Below are 24,974 nucleotides of genomic sequence, written 5' to 3' on the forward strand. Positions count from 1 at the left end.
TTATTGACACGGACAAGATCTTTGTTGGAAATCACGCGACTAATGGTGATCATAAGGCCTTTAAAGATCCCTTACCGACTTATGAACAAGGAGATTCCTCAAAATCCAAGGGAGGAGCTAGAGTCAATTATACCTACACTAACAACGATAATGTGATCAACATGATTGAATATGCTCAACCTAAATATTGCAATGTGATCATATTCCAGGATCACCAAAGTCAAGAACAAGCTGCTAATGCCATGACTCACGCTCAAAGGAAGATTACTCTCCCAGGAGCTAGTTCCTCAACTTTCGATCAAACAACATCAAATCTACCAAATAGACAAACAGACACAATCACGGCCAAATCAAAACAGTTGGTTTCATCATCTTCTCCTAGTTACAGTATTGTTGAACAATTGAAGAGAACCAATTCTCAAATCTCCATTTTGGAACTGCTTAAGATCTCTTCTGCTCATAGAGAGGTCCTGGACAAGACCTTACTTACCACCAATGTCCCTAAAGATTTAGGCGCAGATCGATTTCAATCTATGGTGGGTCACCTGACCTCACCTCATTATCTCACTTTCTCTGAAGAAGATGATAACTCTCTGAGTCACCCACATAACCAGCCATTACACATTGAAGCCATGATTTATAAACACTGAGTTAAACGTGTTTTGATAGATGGAGGCGCTAGGTTGAATATATGTACATACAATCTACTGACACAACTGGGATTATTTGCAAATGTTATTGATCCAACAAAGAAAATAACAATCAAGACTTATGATGAAGAAGAAAGAACCTCTAAGGGTCCGGTGCGATTACCAATCAGGGTAGGACCTATAGAAAGAGATGTCATTTTTCAAGTCCTAGATCTTCATCTTTCATACAACATCTTAGTGGGCAGGCCATGGATTCATGAAATGAACGTAGTACCATCTACGTATCATCAATGCCTGAAGTTTCCTTATAATGGAGTTGAAGTCAGTATTCCTGCTGATACAAGGTATACCTGCAATGCATTAACGCAGAGTGCTAATGCTTTTGTTCCTCATAATAGAGCAGCCTCTACAACTGAAAGTTCAGAATCTTTGCTGAAAGATTTAAAAAAGAAATTGAAAATCACAAAGCATAGATGGCTACAAGATAGAGCCTATACTCTCACTAATGTCTCTTTCTCCATCACCAAGACAGTCAGGAAAGACATCAGAGGTTATGAAGCCACAAATTTCAGCTCCAAAAGTCATTTATAATGGTTCTTTTATATAGTCCTCTACTTCTCTTGCAAGTGAAATAGAAGAGGATGATGTTCTCAAATCACTTTTCAAAGAAGATAGTGCAAATAAAGAAATACGACATTGTGAGATTTCCCTGACACAATATGGTCCAGGCTATAAGATGCTTCAACGCATGGGATATTCAGGTACTGGTCCTCTCGGCAAATGTCAAAAAGGTATTGTTGAACCTATTCAGTTACAAACTAAGTCTGCAAATGATAAAGCTGGACTGGGATATGATCCAAGAAAACAATTAGATCAGAAGCACACGTCCCACCATCAATGTAAGTGGAAGAAAAAGGTACTACCTTTAACAACACAATAAATTAATACTCAACAAACTCAGGAAGAGTGTGATGATGAACAAAAAGAATTGCCCACCCAGAGAGAGGAAACAGATGATAATCAAGTTCCAGTTATATCAGCTATAATACCACAGGAAGTAGAAGTCCTAGAGGATATGAGAGATGAAGTATACAGAATCAGAGAATTGTTTGCCCCACTGAACATTCCAATCACATATACTGGCAGACAACAAGTAGATGATTCAGAAACTAATTCAAATGAGTATGAATGGGGTCCTGACCATCTCTCAGAAACATCTACTACAGAAACCCCTAAAGAATCCAGTGATATCATGGATGATGCACAAGAGCTGATACGCCTAAAAATGCAAAAGAAAATGGAAGAAATCAAACTAAAAAGACAAGAAGACTATGAACGACAGTTGGAGGAAGAAAGGACACAAGCAAGTTCTTCACCTACTAACTCTCCTTCTCATGAGATAAGACAAATCAGGTATGGAACTAAAAAAGAAGAATTAGAAGCTACAGAAATAGAACCAGTCATCAGTCCAGAGGAAGCTGAATGGAACAGACGACAAGGATTAACAAAACCATCAAGGTTATGTCCACAAGTGTGTCAAATACAAGTACTCAATAAACCAAATCACGAAGGAACTTGCAGCATCAAAGATGTGGGTGTTGATACTATATATACTTTTACTAAGCCACTTGAAGACAAGTCAAAAACTTCATCTTATGACTTTGATAACTCAGACAGGAGCTCTATTTATAACAACGATTATTCAACAACACATTATGACTACTCTGTTATGAATGTTGAGATGTTGTCTGCTAACCCTATTACTGTCACACCACGATATGTAGTCCAGTTTGAAGTAGGTGACGATGCTAGAAGTAGGTCGGTTGTGTTAGGTCCACTAAATACTACCATGAATTTCGATAATCATGTCGTGACTCTTCCTGGTCTCGAGACACATACGCAAGGTAGTATTCTGGAACTCGACTGGTCGGTCTAAAGCCATGATGATAGTACCATGAACTCCCTTGAGCCTGTTTCAACCTTATCCTTAATGCATCCAGAATTGATTGATTATACTCTTTATAACCAACCCTTGAATGTACCTACTTTTGCTAATGACTAGACATTATCCTACTATCTCAATGCAGTTGAACCCATGTACTCTTCCACCAGCGAACAGAATGAAAACAAGACCGAAACAGATATCAAGTATCTTAGTCGCAAAACTAAGAAAAATAAAAATAAAAGACCTGATGGTGAAAACCACATTGTGGCGGTATCAGAATCTAAAAAAGAGAAAATAAAGGTTGTACCTAAAGGTGAAAACCTCTATGAGGCGCCTGAAGGTGAGATACTTGATATATTGCCAAGTCATTTTCAGGAGAGATCTTCCATATTGATCGAGCCAACTCAGCCAGTGAACATTGGGAGTCAAGAGACACCACACATCATTCATTTAGCTCAATCACTATTAACAGAAAAGTTAAAGGATTTCAACAACCTTTTTTTAGAAAAGAAGATCAACTTTGCATGGACATACTCAGATATGCCAGGACTAGATCCCGATCTCATCATGCATCATCTCTATATTACACCAGGAGTTAAACCAGTCAAGCAAAAGCTCCGTAAGATGCATCCTCATGTGGCACTGCCAGTCAAAGTTGAACTAGAAAAATTGCTAAAAGCTGAATTTATCAGAGCTATAGACTACGCAGAATGGATATCAAATATAGTACCTGTATCAAAGGCAGAAAAATCTATTAGAATTTGCACAGACTTCAGGGATCTCAACAAAACATGTCTGAAAGACGATTTTCCATTGCCCAACATTGACATGATAGTAGATATGACTACTAGATATGAGATGTATTCATTAATGGATGGTTTTTCTGGTTACAATCGGATCAAGATAGCACCTGAAGATCAAGAAAAGACAACTTTCACGTGTGCATGGGGAACCTTCTGCTGGAATGTTATGTCGTTTGGTCTAAAGAACGCAGGAGCAACTTACCAAAGAGCAGTAGCCACTATCTTCCACGATATAGTGCATAAGAACACGAAAGATTATATTGATGACACCCTGGTAAAAATCATGAAGAGATTTGCGCATATTCAAGAACTAGGTCTCATACTGGATAGAATGGAAAGATTCATACTTCGATTAAATCCTAAAAAGTGTGCATTTGGGGTAACATCAGGAAAATTGCTTGGTTACATAATTTCAAACAAAGGAATTGAGGTTGACCCTGAAAAGGTCTAAGCTATAATGGAAATGCCTCCACCCAATAATATTAGTCAAATGAGAAGTTTACAGGGCCATCTTCAATCAATAAGGCATTTTATATCTCAACTAGCAAACAAAGCTCAACCCTTCACAAAGGTATTAAGGAAAGGAGTTCAATACAACTGGGATAAAGATTGTGAACAACATTTACAACAAATCAAAGAATATCTTTCTAATCCACCCATATTAATGCCACCGATTCAAGGTAAGCCACTGATCCTATACATATCAGCTACATATACTTCACTGGGGGCACTTCTGGCACAACAAGATGACAATAAAAAGGAATGAGCTATCTATTACATCAGCAAAACATTAGTTTCGTATGAAATGAACTACACTATAATAGAGAAAGCATGCTTGGCATTGGTATTTGCATCACAAAAATTAAGGCACTATATGTCGGCACACTCTATTAAGCTGGTAGCTAAAATTGATCCACTCAAATATCTTCTTAGTAAAGCAACTCTTACAGGAAGACTGGCCAAATGGGTCATGGTTCTTACGGAATTTGATATCGAATATGTGTAATGTAAAGCCATCAAAGGACAGATTATTGCAGAACAACTTTTTGATGCTCCACTTGAAGACAATCAACCTCTGCATATAGAATTCCTAGATGAATCAATCATGCACCTTACTGAAAAATCATGGAAGATGTTCTTTGATGGGTCTTTCACTCAACATGGTTCTGGTGCCAGAATACTTTTTATTACTCCTCAAAAATATTCAATTCCGAAAGCTTACAAAATTCTCTTCCCTTGCACAAACAACATTGCAAAATATGAAGCTTTGGTAAACGGGATCAAGCTAGCCATCGAGTGGAAGATTGTTGAATTACACATCTATGGAGATTCTCAACTCATTATCAACCAAATCAATGATTTATATCAGACAAGAGATGAGAAATCGATGTCTTATAATAGAATGGTGGATGATCTCAAGAAATACTTTACCTTTGTATCATTTCAGCAAATCCCCAAAATAACAAATAGAGCAGTGGATGCAATGGCCACTTTGGCTTCTATACCATAGCTATAGGAATCTAATTTTCGCTTTGAATTCCTGGTGGAAGAGTTACATTACCCTGCCTATGATTCCCCCGAGTCCCAGATGGTCTGTTCTATTATCAGACATGACTCATCTCTTTATAGCCATATTTAATCTTACCTGCGTGACTAAGTTGTCCCTGCTAATCTTTCCCGAAATGAAAAAAAGAACCTAATCTGAAATGCGTCACGGTATGTCATCATTGCTAACGACCTATTCAGGCGAGGTTTAGATAATACTTTGCTTAGATGTCTAGAAACTAAGGAGTCCCAACGCGCATTATCCGAGGTTCATGAAGGTGTTTGTGGATCCCATTCGAACGGTCTAACTTTAGCATGAAAACTACTAAGGGTTGGCTACTAATGGCTAGACATGGAGAAAGAAGCTATAAAATTTGCTAAAACTTGTGAAAAGTGTCAGCTGCATGGGCACCTTATACATGCTCCAGCAAGGGATGGCATACCCTTTGTGACACACTGACCCTTTCAACAATGGGCGTTTGATCTAATTGGCCAAATATATCCTGCATCATCTAACAGACACAAATTTATTATCACTGCCACTGAGTACTTCACTAAGTGGGTAGAAGTGGTTCCACTCATCAAAGCAACTGGCAAACAAATTGCTCTATTTATTCTTAATTATATCATCTGCAGGTATGGTATACCTTCATCCATTATAACTGAAAATGGAGAACAGTTCAAGAACAAAGATCTAGACGAACTCTGTGAGAAATTCAAAATAAAACAACACTGGTCATCAATATATTACCCTCAAGGTAATGGACAAGAACAGGCATCTAACAAAAACCTACTGACTATCTTGCATAGAATAGTGAACAAGTCCAGGAAGGATTGGCAGCTACAGCTCAATTCTGCATTGTCGGTTTATAGAACAAGTATCAGAACACCTACTAGGGCTACACCTTTTTCTCTGGTGTATGGGTCTGAAGCAGTATTACCTTTTGAGGTGGAAATACCATCTCTAAGAGTTTCTTTGCAAGGTCTTGTTACTGATGAAGAATATATAATATCTAGATTACAAGAGCTCAAATTGCTGGATGAGTGTCGACAAGTGGCGTTTGATCATCTCAGAGTGTATCAAAAGAGAATGTCTAGAGGATATAACAAGAAGGTTCGACACCGAGAATTTCAGGTTGGTGACTTAGTTCTAAGAGAAAATCCTAAGAATCAACAGTTTCGAGACAACAAAGGGAAGTTCAAACCCAACTGGCTGGGTCCATGTATCGTTACTGCAGCTTTTGGCTCTGGTGCCTATCAACTCTCACCATCGGAAGGAGAATAGCTCCATGAATCGATCAACACCATCCATCTGAAGAAATTCTTCACTTAAATACTCTGCTCTAGTAGCCTATACAACTAAAAAGTCCTGAAGAAATCATAAAAATCAGAAAAAGTCCTGAAGAAATCATAAAAATCAGAAAAAGTCTTGAAGAAATCATAAAAATCAGAAAAAGTCCTGAAAAAATCCTAAAAATCTGAAAAAGTACTGAAGAAATTCAAAAAATAAAATAAAATAAAATAAAAAACAAAAAGAGAGAGAGAGAGAGAGAGAAAATACCTTGGTGAAAACCTGGTAAACAGGCACCTTGGTAAAAAAACAAACATGAATCTCTGCCAAGCAGGTGAAAACCTAGTAAACAGGCTCCTCTCGTACTCAAGTGCTCCATCTATCAATGCAACGTTGGCATTCCCGCTTTCCTGCATATTTGCTTTTGCTTGTACATATTTCAGTCACTTTTGTGACATCCTGGTTCGTTGGAACCCTCCTAGTTTGCAACTAATTAATGTCCTAGTCTTAGGTTAATCGACAGAGCACATTACATGTCCTAAGTAGTATCAACCAAGTCAACTTTACGTCAGTGATACCCGGTCATTCACTCCGAGTCAGTCACCTGTCTCCTGACTACTGAAGAGTTTTATCACTGAATACACAAGCAAAACAACATAACGGAAAACAATCACTAAACAGTTTGAGCTATGCATGAAAATTTTCTTTGTGTGCTGTCTTTTATATTGGTTTTCGATTATTATCCCTCTCAGTAACTCGAGGAAGTCTATTGTGACCAAGAGGAGAAAGGATTGGGGGCATAATATTTTCTTGTTTTCTGCTTGTAGGAATGATTCTGATGATCTGAAAACATCTAATCAGCAGGGTGTTTGTGATAAGAGCCTTCACATTAAGGTGAAATCGCCACACATACCCCGAGTCCGCTTATTTGAATGCTCCAGGGAGGTTCCCATCATTTCTTTGTCTATTTTGAGGGAATTTCTTTATGATGCAATTCGGGTTCCTGTGAAATCTGTCCAAGGATATGAACGAAAAAAGGGTCATTGCGGACAAGATAATTAATATTGCACATAACAAGAAATGAACTCTATTCTGCCTGCTATAATTGTAAAACGCTCAATGATGAAAATTAAGCTTTTCAAAAGTCCAGTGACTAGGTTTAGGGTTGCATCTCATTTCACATTTCTTTCTGCATCTCATAAATTTAGAGTGATTTCGGTATGGTAACACTAATTTCTTTATCTTCTGAATGAGAGCTGGAAGCGTCATCATTTCTTAGCTAAGTGGTCTCTTTTCATCATTTCTCTGATCGAGTACTTGTGTTTTGAGATGTTATCTGCATACATAAGCATTTTATATAAATTCATACATTTCATACATTCATTTGCATTTCATCTTATTGCATAGAAAAATGAATTTTTTTTTGCATTACTCATTCACATTCATTTATTTGCATATGAAAAGAAAGAAAAATAGACATCCATGATCATTTGCATTGCATACATTCATGCTGAAAAGAAATGCATACATGTAGAATAAAGCATATAGAAAATATCTCAAAAATCGAATCAACACAAGTATGATGAAGTCAAATCGGATCTCGTATATATATCATATCAACTCTAAGAGTACAAAATGATGTCCAATGACATATACAAACTCCCATTGGAGCAAGAATCGTATCGGCTACAAAAAATGGGTGTGTCTACCAAAAAAAAATAATCCTAGCTACAAAAATAAATATCTAGTTGGCACCCTCTCCCTCATCGCCCAGTGGAGGAGGAGGCGCATGATGATCGGGATCCTGTCGAGGTGCCTGAGCTCCCTCTGAATGTGCCATATACTGTGAATAGGGGATCGCCTGTTGTGCTATTGGAACTGCCATGCTGTATGTTGCAACATAGTAGGCTGCACTACTGTTCTGATGCAAAACCTCATGCTGGAGGGTGTCTCGATCTACTCTCATCGCCACAACCTGCCGATCGCTCTCTTCTCTCAGCTCAACTAGCTGCCGATCGCGCTCTGCTCTCAGGTCTATAAGCTGACGATCTCGCTCAACCCTCACCTCTGCAAGTTGTCGGTCTCGCTCTGCCAGCTAAGTTTGAGCCACTGTCAACTATGACTGCATCTTTGCAAGACGTGCCCTCATCGACCGCCCTGCATCTACCCCCTGCTCTCTCACAGGCTCTCCACCCCCATCTCCACCTCTAGTACCACCTTGCTCATCCCTCTGCTATCGAACCTGTCTTGGAGTTGCTTGCTCCTCTTCAATCCCGCCCAATCTCACTCCTACGCGCCCTAGGGATCCACCCTCAGCTAGAACCCTATTGCTGCTAGCACCACGATCACCACCTATCCGCCTCAGAGCCTCGGCTCTCTATCCCTATCCTTGTCTTTGGCCCTGTCCCTGTCCCTGTGCTGGTGCAGGGGCATCAACCTCAACATCCTCAATATGAGGAGCCTGCTCTGCTGGATCTGTAAATCAAGGGAATGGATGCTATTGAAACCAATCCCTAAACTGGGGCAATACCCTACATCCGCCACATCGTCCAAATAGTCCCATCTCAGTCGCTAGAGACTAGTCAGCTCTTGCATAGCTAAGGCATAGGATAATCATGGAGACCATCTCTATCTCTCCTCATTTGCATAACGCGCATAAGTTGTATACTCCTGGGATATCCCCTGAGGCTAGCCATACTGCCTCATCACCCGTGAAATGACGAATCGCTCAACAATAGTTTGTGATCTCCTGATGAGAGGGCGCGTAACAAAAAGGTCCCTGCGAGCCAACCACTAGTCATCCCACGGGTCTAAGCTCTAAGCCCCTGTATGGTCTCCATACTACGACTATCAAGTCATCAAGCTGTTGTCTCCAAAAATCTATCTGGCCCGGATGGGGCTGTGTAATATAACCAGCATACCTATATATAATCGGCTGCTCAAGCTCTCTACTATCATCTACCACCGGCCGACAAATGGGAAGGTGCTCCTAAGCCCAAACCTGTAAGATATATACACTCGTAGCCATGCTCCTACCATCTTTGTACACAATCTCATGCATCTCTCGATACATGTGAACTAGTATACAAGAACCCCAACCAAGTCTCTGAGGGGTCTCAACCAATCTCTCTAGTATTCGACCCCATCCACACTGGAAACCCTGTTGCCCTCTATCTGGCATCAGAAAACAACCAATGAAACCTGCTAGAACACACGTCAGTGGAAACTCCTCGTTGCTCATCAATATATCCCAACTGATGGAACGGGTCAAAATGTTTAGATCCCTAAATACATGCCTAACCGCCTGTACTCCAGGTAACAGTGCGATATCATAATCCACCTTATCCTCAGCAAAAGGGATACGAAGGATCCTGTACACATCCTCGGGAGTGATATTCAACTCCCCCACTAGCAAATGAAACGTGTTATGCTCTGAGTGAAAACGCTCAACCAATGCTGTGAGCATACCGTGATTAACAAGGATATCAGGTAATCTCAAAAGATGAGTCAAACCACACAAATCAACCTGAGCCTACTCAACCTCAAATAAATGTCAGACTAATGCCATGGTGGGAGGATATATGCATCTGAAGAGCACACGAGGTAATCAAACTTGCAAAAACCCAACAATGAACATTAGAAAAAATTCCAAATAAGCCAAGACGAGAAATAAAACATCACACAAATCCAACTAAGTCAAGTGCAAAATCAAATTTTCAAGTTTAGACCTTCAAAAATGCTCACTGTTTTCCGAATGACAAAACACAGAAGGGCAGCATCTCGTACGAGTTAGGAATGGCTTTCGTATGATAAAACATTCCCAAATGACAAATTATAAGACCCCGCATGACAAAATGGTCTTTTTACTGACATGTCGTACAACACAAGGGTAGGGTCCGAACGAAAAATCTAATGGTCCCAAACGACAAAAGAAAATTTATCGGTTACTCGTACGAGACAAGATCTTGTCTCGCATGATAAAACGTAAAACCCGACCCCAAGCATGCGAAAAACTTAAAAAATGAACACAAAAATTCAAAATTGGAAACATAAAGAGGCTTAAGATAGATCACTTACCGCTGGCTCGTAGTTTCGAGGTCGGTTATGACATCTCTGGTGCTCAAATCGATGCTAATGAGTGGGGACCACAATTTTTCTTCCCAGAAGGCTTCTTGAATTTTCAAACTTTGGAAGGTTAAAATGAATTGAAAATGACCCTTTTGTCCCATATATAGCCAAAAACCTAATTTTTCAACTTGCTCCGATGGTCATGAAAATTGCACCCTTAGCTAATTTGACAGTCCCGATTCCATTTTTGGGATCAAAATCGAAATTCTAGATCATCTTGCTAGTTAATTTCACAAATTTTGGACCACTTAGTGCTTTTCATCAAAAGCTCATTCTCTCTTTTAATTGTGCTCAATTTCTCGCGAATCAACGCTGAATCTCAATTTAATTTCTACAAATCAACTTTACACTCAATTTCTCATGAATCAACGCTGAATCTCAATTTAGTTTCTACAAATCAACTTTACGCTCAATTTCTTATCAATCAACGCAAAATTTTCAAAAATTCCTCTGAATCAATTTGTGCTCACAACAACTTATCATCGCCAAAATTTTTTTTGCCTATAATCACTGCGCAACCCTCACCATATTTCAATTTTGCTCCCGAGGGGGCATACTCGTGACCTTATGACCTCACATCTTCAATGTCGAGAAAATTTTCAAATCTTCATCGAAAGTCGAGCAAAAAATCTTTTCAACTAAAGACAATCAAATAAGACCTCATCGCTAGGGGCATCTCAACTTCATCGCTTTATATCAAGTTGAGATTTCTCGACCATCTGAATTGAATCAATCGCTAGAGGCATATCAGTTTCATCGCTTCATATCAAGCTGATATTTGTCTTCTTCTGAATTAATCTCTTAAAGTTGATCAGTTTCATCACTTTTCATCAAGCTGATTATTCGTTTAAACTCAATCAAGGGTTTAAAGAGTATCTTTGATCACATTCAATCTAAGCAGGTGTTCAATATTCGTCGCTTTGGATCAAGCTGGACAATTTATCTTCGCTCATCATATCTTGATCAATCAAGTTCAAGATCGATTTTTATCACTCACTATGTCTAGATCAATCAAGTTCTAGATCAGTAAGATCTGCTTCTTGATCAATCAAGTTCAAGTTCGGTATCTTTTGTTTTCTATCATTCCTAAGTTCAATCAAGTTCGGGATCGGTATCGCTTTAATCAAACTTCATTCAGCTTCGTTGCTTCGAATCAGGTTAAACAACTCACTTTCATCTAGTTCGTGATCAATCAAGTTCAGAACTGGTATCTCCTAGACATCAAATTTTCTTTGAACCAATGCGTTGCTCGCACATTAATTCAAAGAGGGGCAAATGTAATACCCTTAAATGGTCATCTAAACCATGAGCCCCTAATCTCGACAACATCACCAAGGTCCTAACCAAAGGCAATTAAATCAATTTTGAGCACACAATTAATTCTTTAAACATCAAATGTCACATGGCAAAATTAATCACTCAATATTAATTAAATATTCATTTAATTAATTGATCATTCCAAGTAAATCATTTTTAAACAATTATCCTATTTATCTTATTAAATATCTTAGCATATTTAATGAAATAAATCAATTTGCCATCAAATCTTCAAAAAAAAAAAAATCAAAAAATGAATTAATTGACCAAGAAAGGATTAAAATTTGAGAAAATAAATCAATTGGAGATAATCTTGAAAAACAAATTAAAAATTGATAAATAATCTTAGAAAAATCAATTAAAACAAATAAATCTTAAAATTGAATGAAATAGAGAATAAATCAGTTTTTTCTAATTTTAACTTAATTTTAGTTCAATTTCTTTTAAAACTGAGAAAAGCATCCAATCACATCAATTCACCTGGATTGTGCTTCCTCTTGGAAAATCTTGACCTCTCATCAACATTTGATCTCAGCCTTTGGTTTCTTTTTGAATTTTCTATAAATTCAGGCTCTCATCTCTCATTCAGAAATCTTGGAGAATATATTGTTATTATGCTATCTTTGCTCTAGGTTCATTAATATTTGTGCATTCAGATATTCATTGATAATTATTGCATACATATTTAGATCATTTATCTCATATATTGTTTAAATCATGTTAGATTAATCTTGCATCCATCTAGCTTGAATTCATGTTCATATAGATTAAATCTTTCGTTTAGGTGTTGTCTAGTCACTGGATAGCTTAGCAATCCGAGAGCAATCTAAACTCACATCTACTAGAAGGCAATTGGTCGATTTGTTATGGTTTTATTATTCATGTTTATATCTGTCTAACCATACATGTAATGACTTAATTGAAATGTTGTGTATTCCAGATATAGATACAGGTCCACTTTTCACACACCCAATAGTGAACACTACACTATTTATTATTTTCATATCAATCACCTTTTAATCATTATTGAGACCAAGGAAAATATGAGTCAAGTGTTAATATGTGGAAATCATATGAAATGAAATGTAGTTGATGTATGTGCATGTATAGAATCAACACATCTCTTATTTTTAATTGTAATTATCTATTAAGTAAAACTTTGTGATGTAAGTCGAAAGAAATATACAACATAGATCAAAATGCAATAGTATTCATGAGACCACCAACTTCTATAAACTTTTGAGCTTAACCTAAACAAGTGCACTACTTCTACATAGTTAGATGGTGCTCAAAGAGATTGGGAAGAAAGAGCTCTCACTTTTTGCAGCAAAAGGTGGTAGAATTTGAATGACATTTCATCAAAGAGTGTTCAGGTTATGAAGATATTTGTAATCAATTTGATAACAACTTAAAGATGAACAATCTGAATAAACTTTTTGAAAAAACAGAACTTCACAAAACAATGAATTTCTCAAGATCAAATTCATATAGAAAAATAAAAAAATCAACATGAAAATAGATTACATTAAAATTCTTCATTCACAACTGCAGTCTCAAAACTCTACTAAGTATTAAACGGCTAAACGTACGAAAAACCATGTAAAAAGGCGTTAATTTTCAACCGTAAGTCGCAAGATTTAGATCGGTATATTATTTTCCTCCTACGGAAGCTTTGAATATCTTTAGAGGACAAGGAGGGTCCCCCTGCAGTCGCATAGTACAACTGAGGCAAAGCGTAATGAAAACCTGTTCAGAAAATGTGAGGACCTTAAAATTTAAAGAGATCAACTTTGATGTGGATGGTTGTCATGTCCCAACCCCACAAATAGAGATACTCCACTGTCACCTCAATACGAACAATTTAAAGGCACATTGGGAACAAAGATGCAATTGCTTTCTCTGTTACAAGGGATTAGCTAGGCATTTCGCTCATTAATATTCATGGCTTGAAGAATGGTTTTGCAGAGCAAGGCAGAGGATGATGGTGACGAGGCAGATGAAGATGGGCTCTCCCGTTACTCTTCTGTATTGAGTGCCATTCAAGTTTGACAATGGCGGGGTGTGTCTAATCAATGGCGTTGCAGAGAATTAGGTGACCAACTCACAACTACAACACCAGCAATTTACAGGGTCTGTATTTGTGCAGGAGGATGATGATAAGGCGGTGAATATTTTTGGCATTGTGGATGAGAATTCTATTGAAATGGGTGTTCATCATGCCAAATTGGCAGCATGTCTGATGACATTAGTGTTTTCTTGTACTTGGGTTTGTCGAGGAGAGGTACTTGATACTATGGATGAAGAATATATTGTTCATGATTATGTGGAGACTGGGATCCAGGGGGTCTCAGGAGAAGATGATAATTCAAATCAGCTTAAGTGGCCTTTGGATAGAATCAGAACTCTGCTGGGACTGCAGGCAAGCCTGAAAGCAGTTGCAGATGCCCCTTCCCCAAATGCAGAGCCCCCCTCATATGATAATAGCGGCGGCAACAACAACAATGATAATAATAGTATACCTTTCTTGCCTCTGGGGCCATCCTTGACAACTCCCACACCTCCTGATCATGAGTTCTCTTCCCCTGCATTCAATTTCAATGCACCTTATCCAGTGTACAAGAAGAGAAGTGGCAATGGGAAAGTAATTGCTGTTTCAGTTGTAGTTACTGCTGCAGTAACTCTTGTTGCAGCTGGATTGCTTTTCTACTACATGCAATGGAGATTTGTTGGAAATGGGCGTGCAATAGAAGAGCAGCCTAGATCAGAGAGAGGGCTTTTGAATTCAAGTGTTAGTGAAGGGTCTGATTTCTTCAAGGGGCTCAATGCTTCAGGTAATGTGAACTTACTAAATTTTAAGGTTTTTATAGCTTCTTAGATCCTATTTTTAGTGATATAACACACAAGCGTTTTGTTTTCAGAATTGGGCACGCTCCATGAGGGATCAGACTTGGCTTATTCCTTTAACCGGGATAAATTTGAGAGAGTGACCTTTCCAACATATCTGGAACATAATGATACTATAGGGAGTCCTGAGGTTCAGGCTATGCGCTTAACCAAAAAGCCAACTCGCTTTCCTTCGTTGGAATGTCTATCTGATGACGATTCCTATCATTCAACTTGTGAGACACCTTCTACAGATTCAAAAAGACCTTCTGAATCTCGGCTACCAGCTTGGGACCTACCATCTTCACATTCTTCCCCTTGTCCGTCATCTTCATCATCATCACCGCCCCCTTCCTCTCCTGTTAAATCCACTCCCTCCCAACTCGCTGCAGGCAGCTTCTTCCCTCCAACCAAACAGGATCCACCAAAACCACCTCCTACACCCATTCCATTTAGGCCTTTACCTCCTCCACAAGCAGTGTCTGTTAGATCTCCTCCTGTTCAGTTTCAGAGCACTACAGGCTTACCTAATTCAAAAGAAGCAAAGAAACCTTCTATACTTGCAAGAGACTCACAGTCATCTATTCCTCCTTTGCCACCCCATCCCCCACCATTATTCTCAAGGACAGGTCAAAATTCAAACCAATCAGGCACACAGAAAGGCGTGCAACTATTCAATGCCAATGGGAGAAATGAGAATCAGACTCCTCTTCCCAAGTTGAAGCCCCTGTACTGGGATAAGGTCCGTGCTCCTCCCGATCGCACAATGGTGTGGAACAGGCTGAGATCGGGTTCCTTTGAGTAAGAATTACCTTTTTATTACCTCTATGGATTTCATTTAAAAAATTGCCATTTCATTGGAGCTGAAACACATTCATATTTTTTCAGCTATCTAGAATTTACATTTTTCATTATGATTTTGCATCGTTGCATTGCCCTGTGGACTCTGATGAACAGGTTGGATGAAGAAATGATTGAGTCTTTATTTGGTTGCAATACCACAAATACCACAAATACGGTGAAAAATGAAGCAACCAAGTCCTCAGTTGTTCATCCACCTGCAAAGGATCAGCCCATTCTTGATCCTAAGAAATCACAGAACGTCGCTATACTTTTAAGGGCTTTGAATGTTACTAGAGAGGAAGTCTGTGATGCGCTACTGCAAGGTGAGCTTCCTGACCAGTTTGGCTACATTCTGTCAACATATTGACAGGACATTATAGTTCTTTAATGGCCTCTCTTTTACATAAAACTGCTTGTGAATATGAGAAACATAAAAATGCAATCTAGTATAATACTTATAAATTTTTTGAAGTATAATAAATGTCCAATATGGATCACATAATATATAATGTAGAAATGTTAAAAACTTCAATTGTCAGGGTCAAAGCAGCACTAAACTAGAAATAATATAACATTGTAAAATGACAGTTAAAGACGCAACAAAGAATGTTGCAGCTGGACCTTCCAATGAAAATGAAGCTCAGAGATAAGCTGTAGGAGTAATTATATTAGTTATAATGCTCTTCCTCAGCAACAAATGGTCATAATCGAACCTGGGAACTTATTTTATGGCCTCACAAAGACCTTTCTTTTGGTTTGGTGTCGTAATGGAATCTAACTCCTATTTGATGCTAGAGACGCTAGTTGTTTAGGACGCACCAAAAGTAGTCCTCTGAATGCATGCTTTATTCTCCATCACACCAAGTATGATGTACCACGGATGGTACTTACTTTTATCATTATTTTAGGTAGAGAACCAATAAAAGACTGCCACAGGTGCATTTTATCAATGAAAGGGAGGCAGTAAACAGTAAATTAGGACTCAATGTGTATAACTAAGTCCCTTTACTGGAAATTGTCTTAGGAGCGACTTTATTTTCTAATGTTGATTGGTCCTCCTTACTTGGATTGGATTTCATTCACGAGTCAAAAGTGACCAAAATTTAAAATAAATAATGCTTCTGCTTTGATTTTGTATTGTAATGTAATGTCATACTCAGATAATGTTTTCAATCCTCATACTGCCTTATGATTGTGAAATTTGAGGTGCCTACTATAGTACTATGTCAGGACACAATGAAACCTCGGTTAAGATGAAATTTTTGAGTTTTAAATACAAATTCTGAACAGTATCCAGCTCTATTGATGTTCAAGTTACTTAAGAAGATTTGCATTCAAATTATGGAATGATTTCTGAATATTTTGCTAGAGGAGTTAAAATCATTCATAATACTGTCTTAAGATTGAGAAATTTGAGGTGCCTACCGTGTGAAGACACAGTAAAATATCAGTGAAGATGGAACCTTTTGAGTTTTAAATGCAAATTCTGGGTAGTTTCCTGCTTTCTTGATATTCAAGTTACTAAAGAAGATTTACTTTCAAATTATGGGATGATTCGGAATATTTAGCTAGAAGAGTTAAAACTCATTCATCATAATTTATATAACTTCCCTCTAGTATTGACACTTTTAAAAGAGCTTCTGAAGAATTTACAATAAAAGGAACTCTTCATTTTCAATTCGATTATCTATTGCTCCCATGCAATGCAACTTTCAACCTTCTCTTTGTATTGTTATTTTCTGCAATAGATTTGCAGTCAGCATGGGTAAGTTTAGCTTCTGCTTTCAATCATTTCAATTGTGTAATATCTCTATACGTTTCCAGATGTTATAATAGTTTTACTTGTTCACTTTCCACTTGTGTAATAGTCGAATGTTACATCTTATCAATTTATCTAGAATGTTGCAAGCTAAACCTCCAACCTATATCATTTTCCCAAACTTTCCATTAGAGATAGGAAAGGAAATGATGAAACTTGTTTACTCAAAATTTATCAGTGCTGAATAGTTCTCTTAATATTCTATGGATTATACCAGTTTTTGTATTGATTGATTCATGGTTAGTAAGAACGGGCCTTAAATGATTAGATAGCCTTGATTACGTGGTAGCTGTTTTGTTCTCCAAACCATAAGGCCAATATTGTGATTTGCTGTGTTCAAAGATCAACCTACCTTGAGGACTGCCTTGCCCTATTCAAGTAATGTACTTTGGATTACCTTCACATAGCCTGTTAAGTTAGATGCTGCAGTTGCAAGAGTACATGTATACATGCCTTGAGAGACAAACTTCAATTGATAAAAAATTTCATGAATTCTGATTTAAATGTAAAATCGCTTCTTACACATGCTGATGTAAATGTTAGCTGTCCTAGTTGCATTCAATGTCTTATTCACATTTTAGAAGTTTGAGTGGTTATGGCTATCATCTGTGAATATATTGATCCTACCTTTGTTATCCAATTCACACTACAAAACAAAAAATGTTAGGAAGCAAGAGCTTTTACCTTGAAGGAACTATCATGAATTCATTTCTATAACTGGATGTCATTCTTTTTTACAACATTTCCATTTTATTGCGATTGATTCTTATCATTCTTTTTTACAACATTTCCATTTTATTGCAATTGACTCTTAGGTAATCTTGAATTTTTTCATGACCATTACCATGATTTGATTGGGCATGTGAGTTTGTGATTCCTTACTTCCATATTTAACTTCATGATTGTCATTATTGCTGCTCAAACTCTCAGATCAAAGTTATGTCTTGCTGATTATTTTGTGTGAAATGTCATTTATATTTTACATTGTTCAAAATTTCCACCATAGAAAGCAGCATTTTAGGTGCAAGGATGGTTTTCAAGGATATCCCAAAGCAATTAACTGAGACAGGCATTTGACAGTTTTAATTCAGTTTAAATGGTTTGGGACTGTTTGGAACAGGCAAAGGCCTAAGCACAGAGCTTTTGGAGACGCTGGTAAAGATGGTACCAACTAGAGAAGAAGAAGCAAGACTAAAGGAGTATAATGGTGATATTTCCAAACTAGGTCCTGGAGAACGGTTCATCAAAGCATTGCTAGATATTCCTTATGCATTCCAAAGGGTTGATGCAATGCTGTACAGGGCCAATTTTGAAGAGGAAGTAGTGTGCATTCAAAATTCGCTGGAGACATTAGAGGTTTGTCTAATTTATTTACTTCTAACATATCATTCCAAATGTACCAGAAGGGGCAGTGCCATGTAAATATGGAAATCAATATGCTAATGCTGTTTTTTATTACTGTGTGTTATACAGTTGGCATGCAAAGAACTAAGATGCAGTCGTCTGTTTCTCAAGCTTCTGGAAGCTGTCTTAAAGACAGGTAATCGCATGAATGTTGGTACCTTCCGCGGTGAAGCTCAAGCTTTTAAGCTTGATGCGCTACTCAAATTGGTAGATATTAAAGGGATTGATGGAAAGACAACATTACTTCATTTTGTTGTTCTGGAGATCATCAGGGCAGAAGGCATGCAATCGGCAGAGAGATCTAATGGCCCAAATGGTAGAGCCTGTACTTCAAGCAGTGACACTAAGACTCTTGAGGATAAAGAACAAGATTACAGAAAGCTCGGGTTGCAACTCATTTCAGGGTTGAGTAACGAATTACACAATGTAAAAAAGGCTGCAGGAATTGATTCACAAGCTTTGATAAGTTCTCTGTCAAATCTTTCTGAGGGGTTCGTTAAAATATGCCAGATTCGGGAATCAGAGTTGCAAGGATTGAGAATAAGTACAGAAACAAATCAGAATATCACACATGGAAAGTTTCATCAGTCCATGGCATGCTTTCTCCAGCAGGCAGAGGACAAGATTGGTCAGTTACAGAAAGAAGAAGAGAGAGTTTTTTCACTTGTAAAGGACATCACAGAGTACTTTCATGGGGATTGTGAGAAGGAAGAACTGCACCCAATTCGCATTTTTGTAATTGTCAGGGACTTTTTAGCCATTCTAGACAACGTATGTAAAGAAGTGAGCAGAATGAAGCAGAATTTTCAAACTTCTGCACAGAAAGGATCCTCCATGATTTCCACACACAAGTCCTCTCATTCTCTTTTCCCCACAACGTTGAATAAAAAGCCTGATGGTTCTGGCAATGAAAGTGTTTCTCCATGACATACATTCAGTGGTCTCATTACCTGGTTGGTTCAAGTAGATAGAAATTTATTTGTTATATTATCCCTCATTTACATGGGGAATTATACTCCAGATCCAAGAGATGGATTTTGCTAATTCTAAAAGGTCTCTATGATGTTAAGGACCAATAAACCTTGACAGGTGCTTTAGGTTGTATTTTTAAGGGAAGATCTAACACAGCTTGCACAACACTTTTATATATCTTACGCATATTAGTGCATGCAGAATATTTTCTAATTGTCCACTTCTCCAGTTGTATTTACAGAGTGAAAGCTTGATTGGGTTCTTCTCTTATTCTCGTTTGGAACTTACAATCTCCTCCTAAGTAGATTGGAATTTTTTCATCGGATTGTACAAAGCAAGGTGTTCAAAGAAATGAAGAATCAAAGCATGTAAAAATCAAGAGGTTTACAGAAACGAGGAATCAAAGTATGCAAAAATGGTTATAAAGAAGGGAGCTGCTGAATCTCTTTTTGCAATTGAAATAAGATTTATTCAGAACCATCTTCATCCTCTGAAATACATGCTTAGGGGAAGAGCATAGCTAACTTCTCGCATCTTAAAGTTCTTTAATGATACATCATATTTCAACAATTTTTTTTGTTGTTGTTTTCGTACGAGACCTAACTGTTTGTAGCTATTGTTCTGACTTTTGGGTAGTAAAGACAAATGCTGTGGGATCCATTATACACACAAGGATCAAAAAGTGGTCATTTTGAAGTGTCATCTGAAATATATCCCCTATTGCACCATTACCCATTTGTTTTGACAACCAAAAACGTTTGTACAATTGATTCAATACTTACACACAAATGTCCATATAATCGTGCACTATTGGTACCAATAAAGTTGTACAATTGATTTCTTACTAACTTTTGTTCAGAAAAAATAGACAGCTATTAATCTATTTATAAATTTTTAATTGACGAAATCTAATGAAAGACATTTGAAACATGAACAAATGCTCATCCCCTAATCCCCTAATCCCCTAATAACTGTTCAGGCAAATGCAAAGCAATATTAGGCTATAAATCTTTTTACGGAAGAGTGACATTGATTCTGGTGCCCATTTCAGCGTACCATGCAAAGCAATATTAGGCTATAAATCTTTTTACGGAAGAGTGACATTGATTCTGGTGCCCATTTCAGCGTACCATGCAAAGCAATATTAGGCTATAAATCTTTTTACGGAAGAGTGACATTGATTCTGGTGCCCATTTCAGCGTACCATGCAAACCGTTTACAAATATCTTTTATTCGCATTCGAGTTTTGTTCCATCTGTTTTGATCGACAAAAATCAACATACACCGACTTATTTTGGACAATTCCAAGGTCTGCAATCCAAAAATTAGCTGTCGGGCAACAAAAGCAAGGTCAGTGTGAAATCGAAATCAACCATTTGTTGAAATTTAGAAGAAACAAATGCAGAATGCAGACAAAACCAATATAGAGCGTGCGTGTCTGCGTGATCGAAGGAGCGGAGTGCGTGTAGTACTGTAGATCGATAAGCAAATTAGCATCCTTTTTGACTGCCGACACACACACATTTGAGCCCGTCTTATCATATAGTGCGTCAACTATACGACAAGAGTGTCGTACTCTGAACAGCTTTTCCTTTTTATTACAGTGAAAGTGAAAGTGAAAGAGCAATGAATTAGTCTTACTGGAGAATCATGTCACATCCCAAACGTCCTATCATAATAATATCTTTTATTGGGAAACGTTTTATTTGATAAATTTATAGTTTATACGTATAAGGGAATAGAACGGAAGAGAAGAATAAAAGTTTTTTTTTGGGTTAAATATTTTATGAGAGTACATTCTATTATTTTTGCTTTTTGAAGTGTCATTTTGAATGAATAGGGCATGTTTATAATAAAAATATCTTCGTTAAATAAATAAATATTAAAATAATTAATATATTAAATAAATAAACATAAGTATTAAATAATTAATCAATTTAGATAAATAAATTTGGATTGATATTAGATATTTTAATTAATATAAGATTAAATAAAAAAATGTTAAGAGTTTAGTTTTAGTTGATTAGAAATTAAATCATTGTGATATAAAAATATATGTTTTTAAATGATTAGTGTTGATGTGAATATTATTATAAAATTATACAATTGAATCTTGATAGCAATATCACAATTTGACTTGCTTTGGAAAATATATCCTACTTATAATTATAAAACATTTTGATTTACTTTTATCAAGGTAGATTTGAACTTGTACATGAAACTAGTCTTATACTATAAATACTGAAGAAGTTGAGAAATACAACTTCAGAGATCCCAAGAATACCTGCAAGCAAAATACCTCTCACGAGAGAAAAATGGAGGCAAAAAAACAATAATGGCTCTGAAGAAAAATATTATTATTCAGAGAGAGAATCAATGAAAACATACAATACAATCCTTATAAAAGGATATTAGCAACCCTAAAGAAATCCTAAAGGGATAATGTGTATCTAATAATTATTAAATACCTACCATATTATTAAATGCTTAAGTTTAGCTTAAGCGTAGAGTATAATAGACTAATAATTAAATAAATAATTATTAACTAATACATGATAACTCTAACACCCCCCCTTAAGATGAACTTGGGGAGTAGCTAAAAACAACTAAGGATTAAAAATGCATGTAAACAAAATGCATGAAAGTAACAATGGGTCTCGACAATTAAGCCTGATGAGGTATCCAAGTACAAAAGATCTCTCACAACAAGAGAAAAGGAGAAAACCTCATGGGAAAAACTCCTCTCCTAAAGAGAGAAAAACAAGTGAAGGACTGAAAAAGCCTCCAAACAAGAGAATGTCCCAGAAAAAAGGAACAAAGGATGAACATGAAGAACACCATTGAAGCATGAAGCCACAAACACTATCAAAGAATAATTGTCGATCTGAAGAACCTCCACTGAAATAGAAGATGATTAGGCAAAGAAGACTGTAATCTGCATGAGTGCCCTCAAAGAACACTACTTGAATCAGATGGAAAACAAAGGCAAACAACTGAACTCGAAGATACTGGCAAAAAAACACCAAAATCTGAAGAGCTGATCAATCGAAGATGGAAGGTTGCCTCCAAAAAATAGGAATGAAAGAGTGTCCATATGGCAAATGATCCATCTCACCGAAATGCATAGGTAACCAGCCACTGCATCCACCTAGTACATAGGAACAAATACTTAATACATAGCTCACTCCAATGAACCAAGGAAGCATTAGAACCAACAACCAATAGGAGAAACCCCCCCATAATTCTGACAAGGGAGAGGTGATAGGTACACTAAAACTGAATGCCAAGAAAACTTGCATGACGAAGAACCAGGAACATCGAGAGTGCAATAGAAAGTACAAACACATATAAAGGCTAATGTCGTAGAAGGAACACTCACTTGACACACATCATGAGGCTAATGTCATGGAAGGAACACTCACGTGACAAAGGTAGATGGCAAACAAAGGCAAACATCAAACTCCCCATAGCACTTTATAATAGAGTGTGAGTACAATAAGGCACAAGATGTGCAAGATCCCAAGCATGCAAGGCATAGTGGCACTTTATCTCAGTGTGTCTGCAAAAAGGAAAATGCTTACAAAATGATGTATACAATGGTCAAAGAAGACAAAAAGCTAGAAATACATGAAGAACAGTAAAAATCATCATCCCACGCAAATGAGAAGCTTCCACGATCTCATATGTCCAAGTAATTCACCAGAATGTGAAAACACAAAAAAACTAAATAAAATGTACTTAGAGTGCATGGATGGTTGTGAAGAGCTCTGAAACATCGTCCCAACGTCGTTGGAATCGCGAAAAATGGAGAAACTGGTGAAACAATATGAGCCCGGGACTGAAAACAACACCTCTGCCTTCAAATGGCAATAGAATGTACCAGCAGAAAAACCAGGTGATGAAACCCACAAATCTGGAAAGTAGACGAACCCAACTTTCCAACGATATCTCGTTTGCCAAAAAACGATATCGTATGCTCAAAACGATATTGTATGCCCAAGTTATGGCCAAAAGAAAAAAAACCCTCTTTTAGGGAACAAAGAGGGTCACATGTGCCAATATGACGTTCGTATCGTTGATGTCAGCATGACGTCATGCTAATGTCGACGGAATATTCTTTGTTGCCAGAAAAAAAATCTCCCTACTGAAAAAAGCACCCTACTAGAAAAAGGGCCCTGGCCGGAAAAAAATATGGTGGGCTGGGGGCCTGGGCGACGATGGTGGCGGTGGTCGGGAGGTAGCAGGTAGCACGGGAGTCCGTAGGTGGTATGGGAGGTAGTAGGTGACAACAACAGCGGGTGGTTAGAGGGCTCCCAAGAGGCAGTCAAGTGAAGTTGGTTGGGAGGCGACAAGCCGGTTGCATAGCGGGGGCCGGAAGGAGCGGTCGGACGGAGCAGTGACACCTGCTACACAGAGGCTGGAGGTGGCATGAAGATTGAGGATGACATGGAGACCGGAAGTGGCACGAGGGTAGGGTCCACAGCTTGTTGTAGGTCGTACGAACCTACAGAGGTCGACGACCCCCCCTCAAAGTGTCTCTTTTTTTTTTATACAAAAAAAGAAATGGTGTTTTTATAAAAAAAAATTGCATCCAACCTGGGTATGTCGTTAAACTACTTTAAAAAAATGTTTTTTTTTTCTTGAAGTTTGTACCCAGAATAGAGCAAAAAACCAAAATAAAATTCTAGAGCCAAGGTTGTCCAAATTGGACAAATTTTATATGAAAATGAGGGTTGTGGGGTGTTTTGAGCTCAATGGTGAGGTCCGTTTGAGCCCAAAATGCCCAAAAATAAAGAAGCACCCCAGATCCAAATAAAAACTCTGAAAAACTTGAAACCCTAGCCTCCAAAAAATCTTCTAAAAAATCAGGAACAAGTAGCAGCAGATGTAGGCTCTGATACCATGAAGAAGTTGAGAAATACAACTTCAGAGATCCCAAGAACACCTGGAAGCAAAATACCTTTCACAAGAGAAGAACAGAGGTAAAAAAGTAATAATGGCTTTGAAGAAAAAGATTATTATTCAGAGAGGGAATCAATGAAAAAGTACAATACAATCCTTATAAAAGGATATTAGCAACCCTAAAGGTGTGCAACCCTAAAGAAACCCTAAAGGGATAATGTGTATTTAATAATTAGAAAATATCTACCATATTATTAAATGCCTAAGTTTAGCTTAAGCGTAGAGTATAATAGACTAATAATTAAATAAATAATTATTATCTAATACATGATAACTCTAACATATACAAACTTATTTAAATTTATTTGTTTTGATCTTTAGATGTTTGAATCAAACTAAGAAATTCAAAATTTTCTATACACATATGGGGAGTTTGTTGAATGGCAAGGGTATTATTCTACTTAGTCAAACC

General features: G+C 37.4%; 1 protein-coding gene across 1 annotated transcript; it reads left to right on the forward strand.

Annotated features, from left to right (window-relative positions):
* Nucleotides 1-13,396: 13,396 nt before the first annotated feature.
* LOC131038201 (formin-like protein 8) lies at nt 13,397-20,170 on the forward strand. Its single transcript, XM_057970550.2, has 5 exons — nt 13,397-14,510; nt 14,598-15,363; nt 15,520-15,728; nt 18,345-18,580; nt 18,698-20,170. Exons 1-5 carry the CDS (start codon nt 13,883-13,885, stop codon nt 19,553-19,555), a joined length of 2,697 nt encoding a protein of 898 aa, XP_057826533.2. The 5' UTR covers nt 13,397-13,882; the 3' UTR covers nt 19,556-20,170.
* Nucleotides 20,171-24,974: the final 4,804 nt, after the last annotated feature.

Source organism: Cryptomeria japonica, chromosome 10 (assembly GCF_030272615.1).
Source record: "Cryptomeria japonica chromosome 10, Sugi_1.0, whole genome shotgun sequence".
Classification (NCBI taxonomy): Eukaryota; Viridiplantae; Streptophyta; class Pinopsida; order Cupressales; family Cupressaceae; genus Cryptomeria; species Cryptomeria japonica.

Bases quoted from the DNA above. Each gene is read 5' to 3' on its own strand.
- LOC131038201 (XM_057970550.2), top strand. From the start codon at position 13,883: ATGGGTGTTCATCATGCCAAATTGGCAGCATGTCTGATGACATTAGTG. The intron at 15,364-15,519 runs GTAAGAATTACC...TCTGATGAACAG, and splicing joins CTGAGATCGGGTTCCTTTGA to GTTGGATGAAGAAATGATTG. The intron at 18,581-18,697 runs GTTTGTCTAATT...TGTGTTATACAG, and splicing joins ATTCGCTGGAGACATTAGAG to TTGGCATGCAAAGAACTAAG.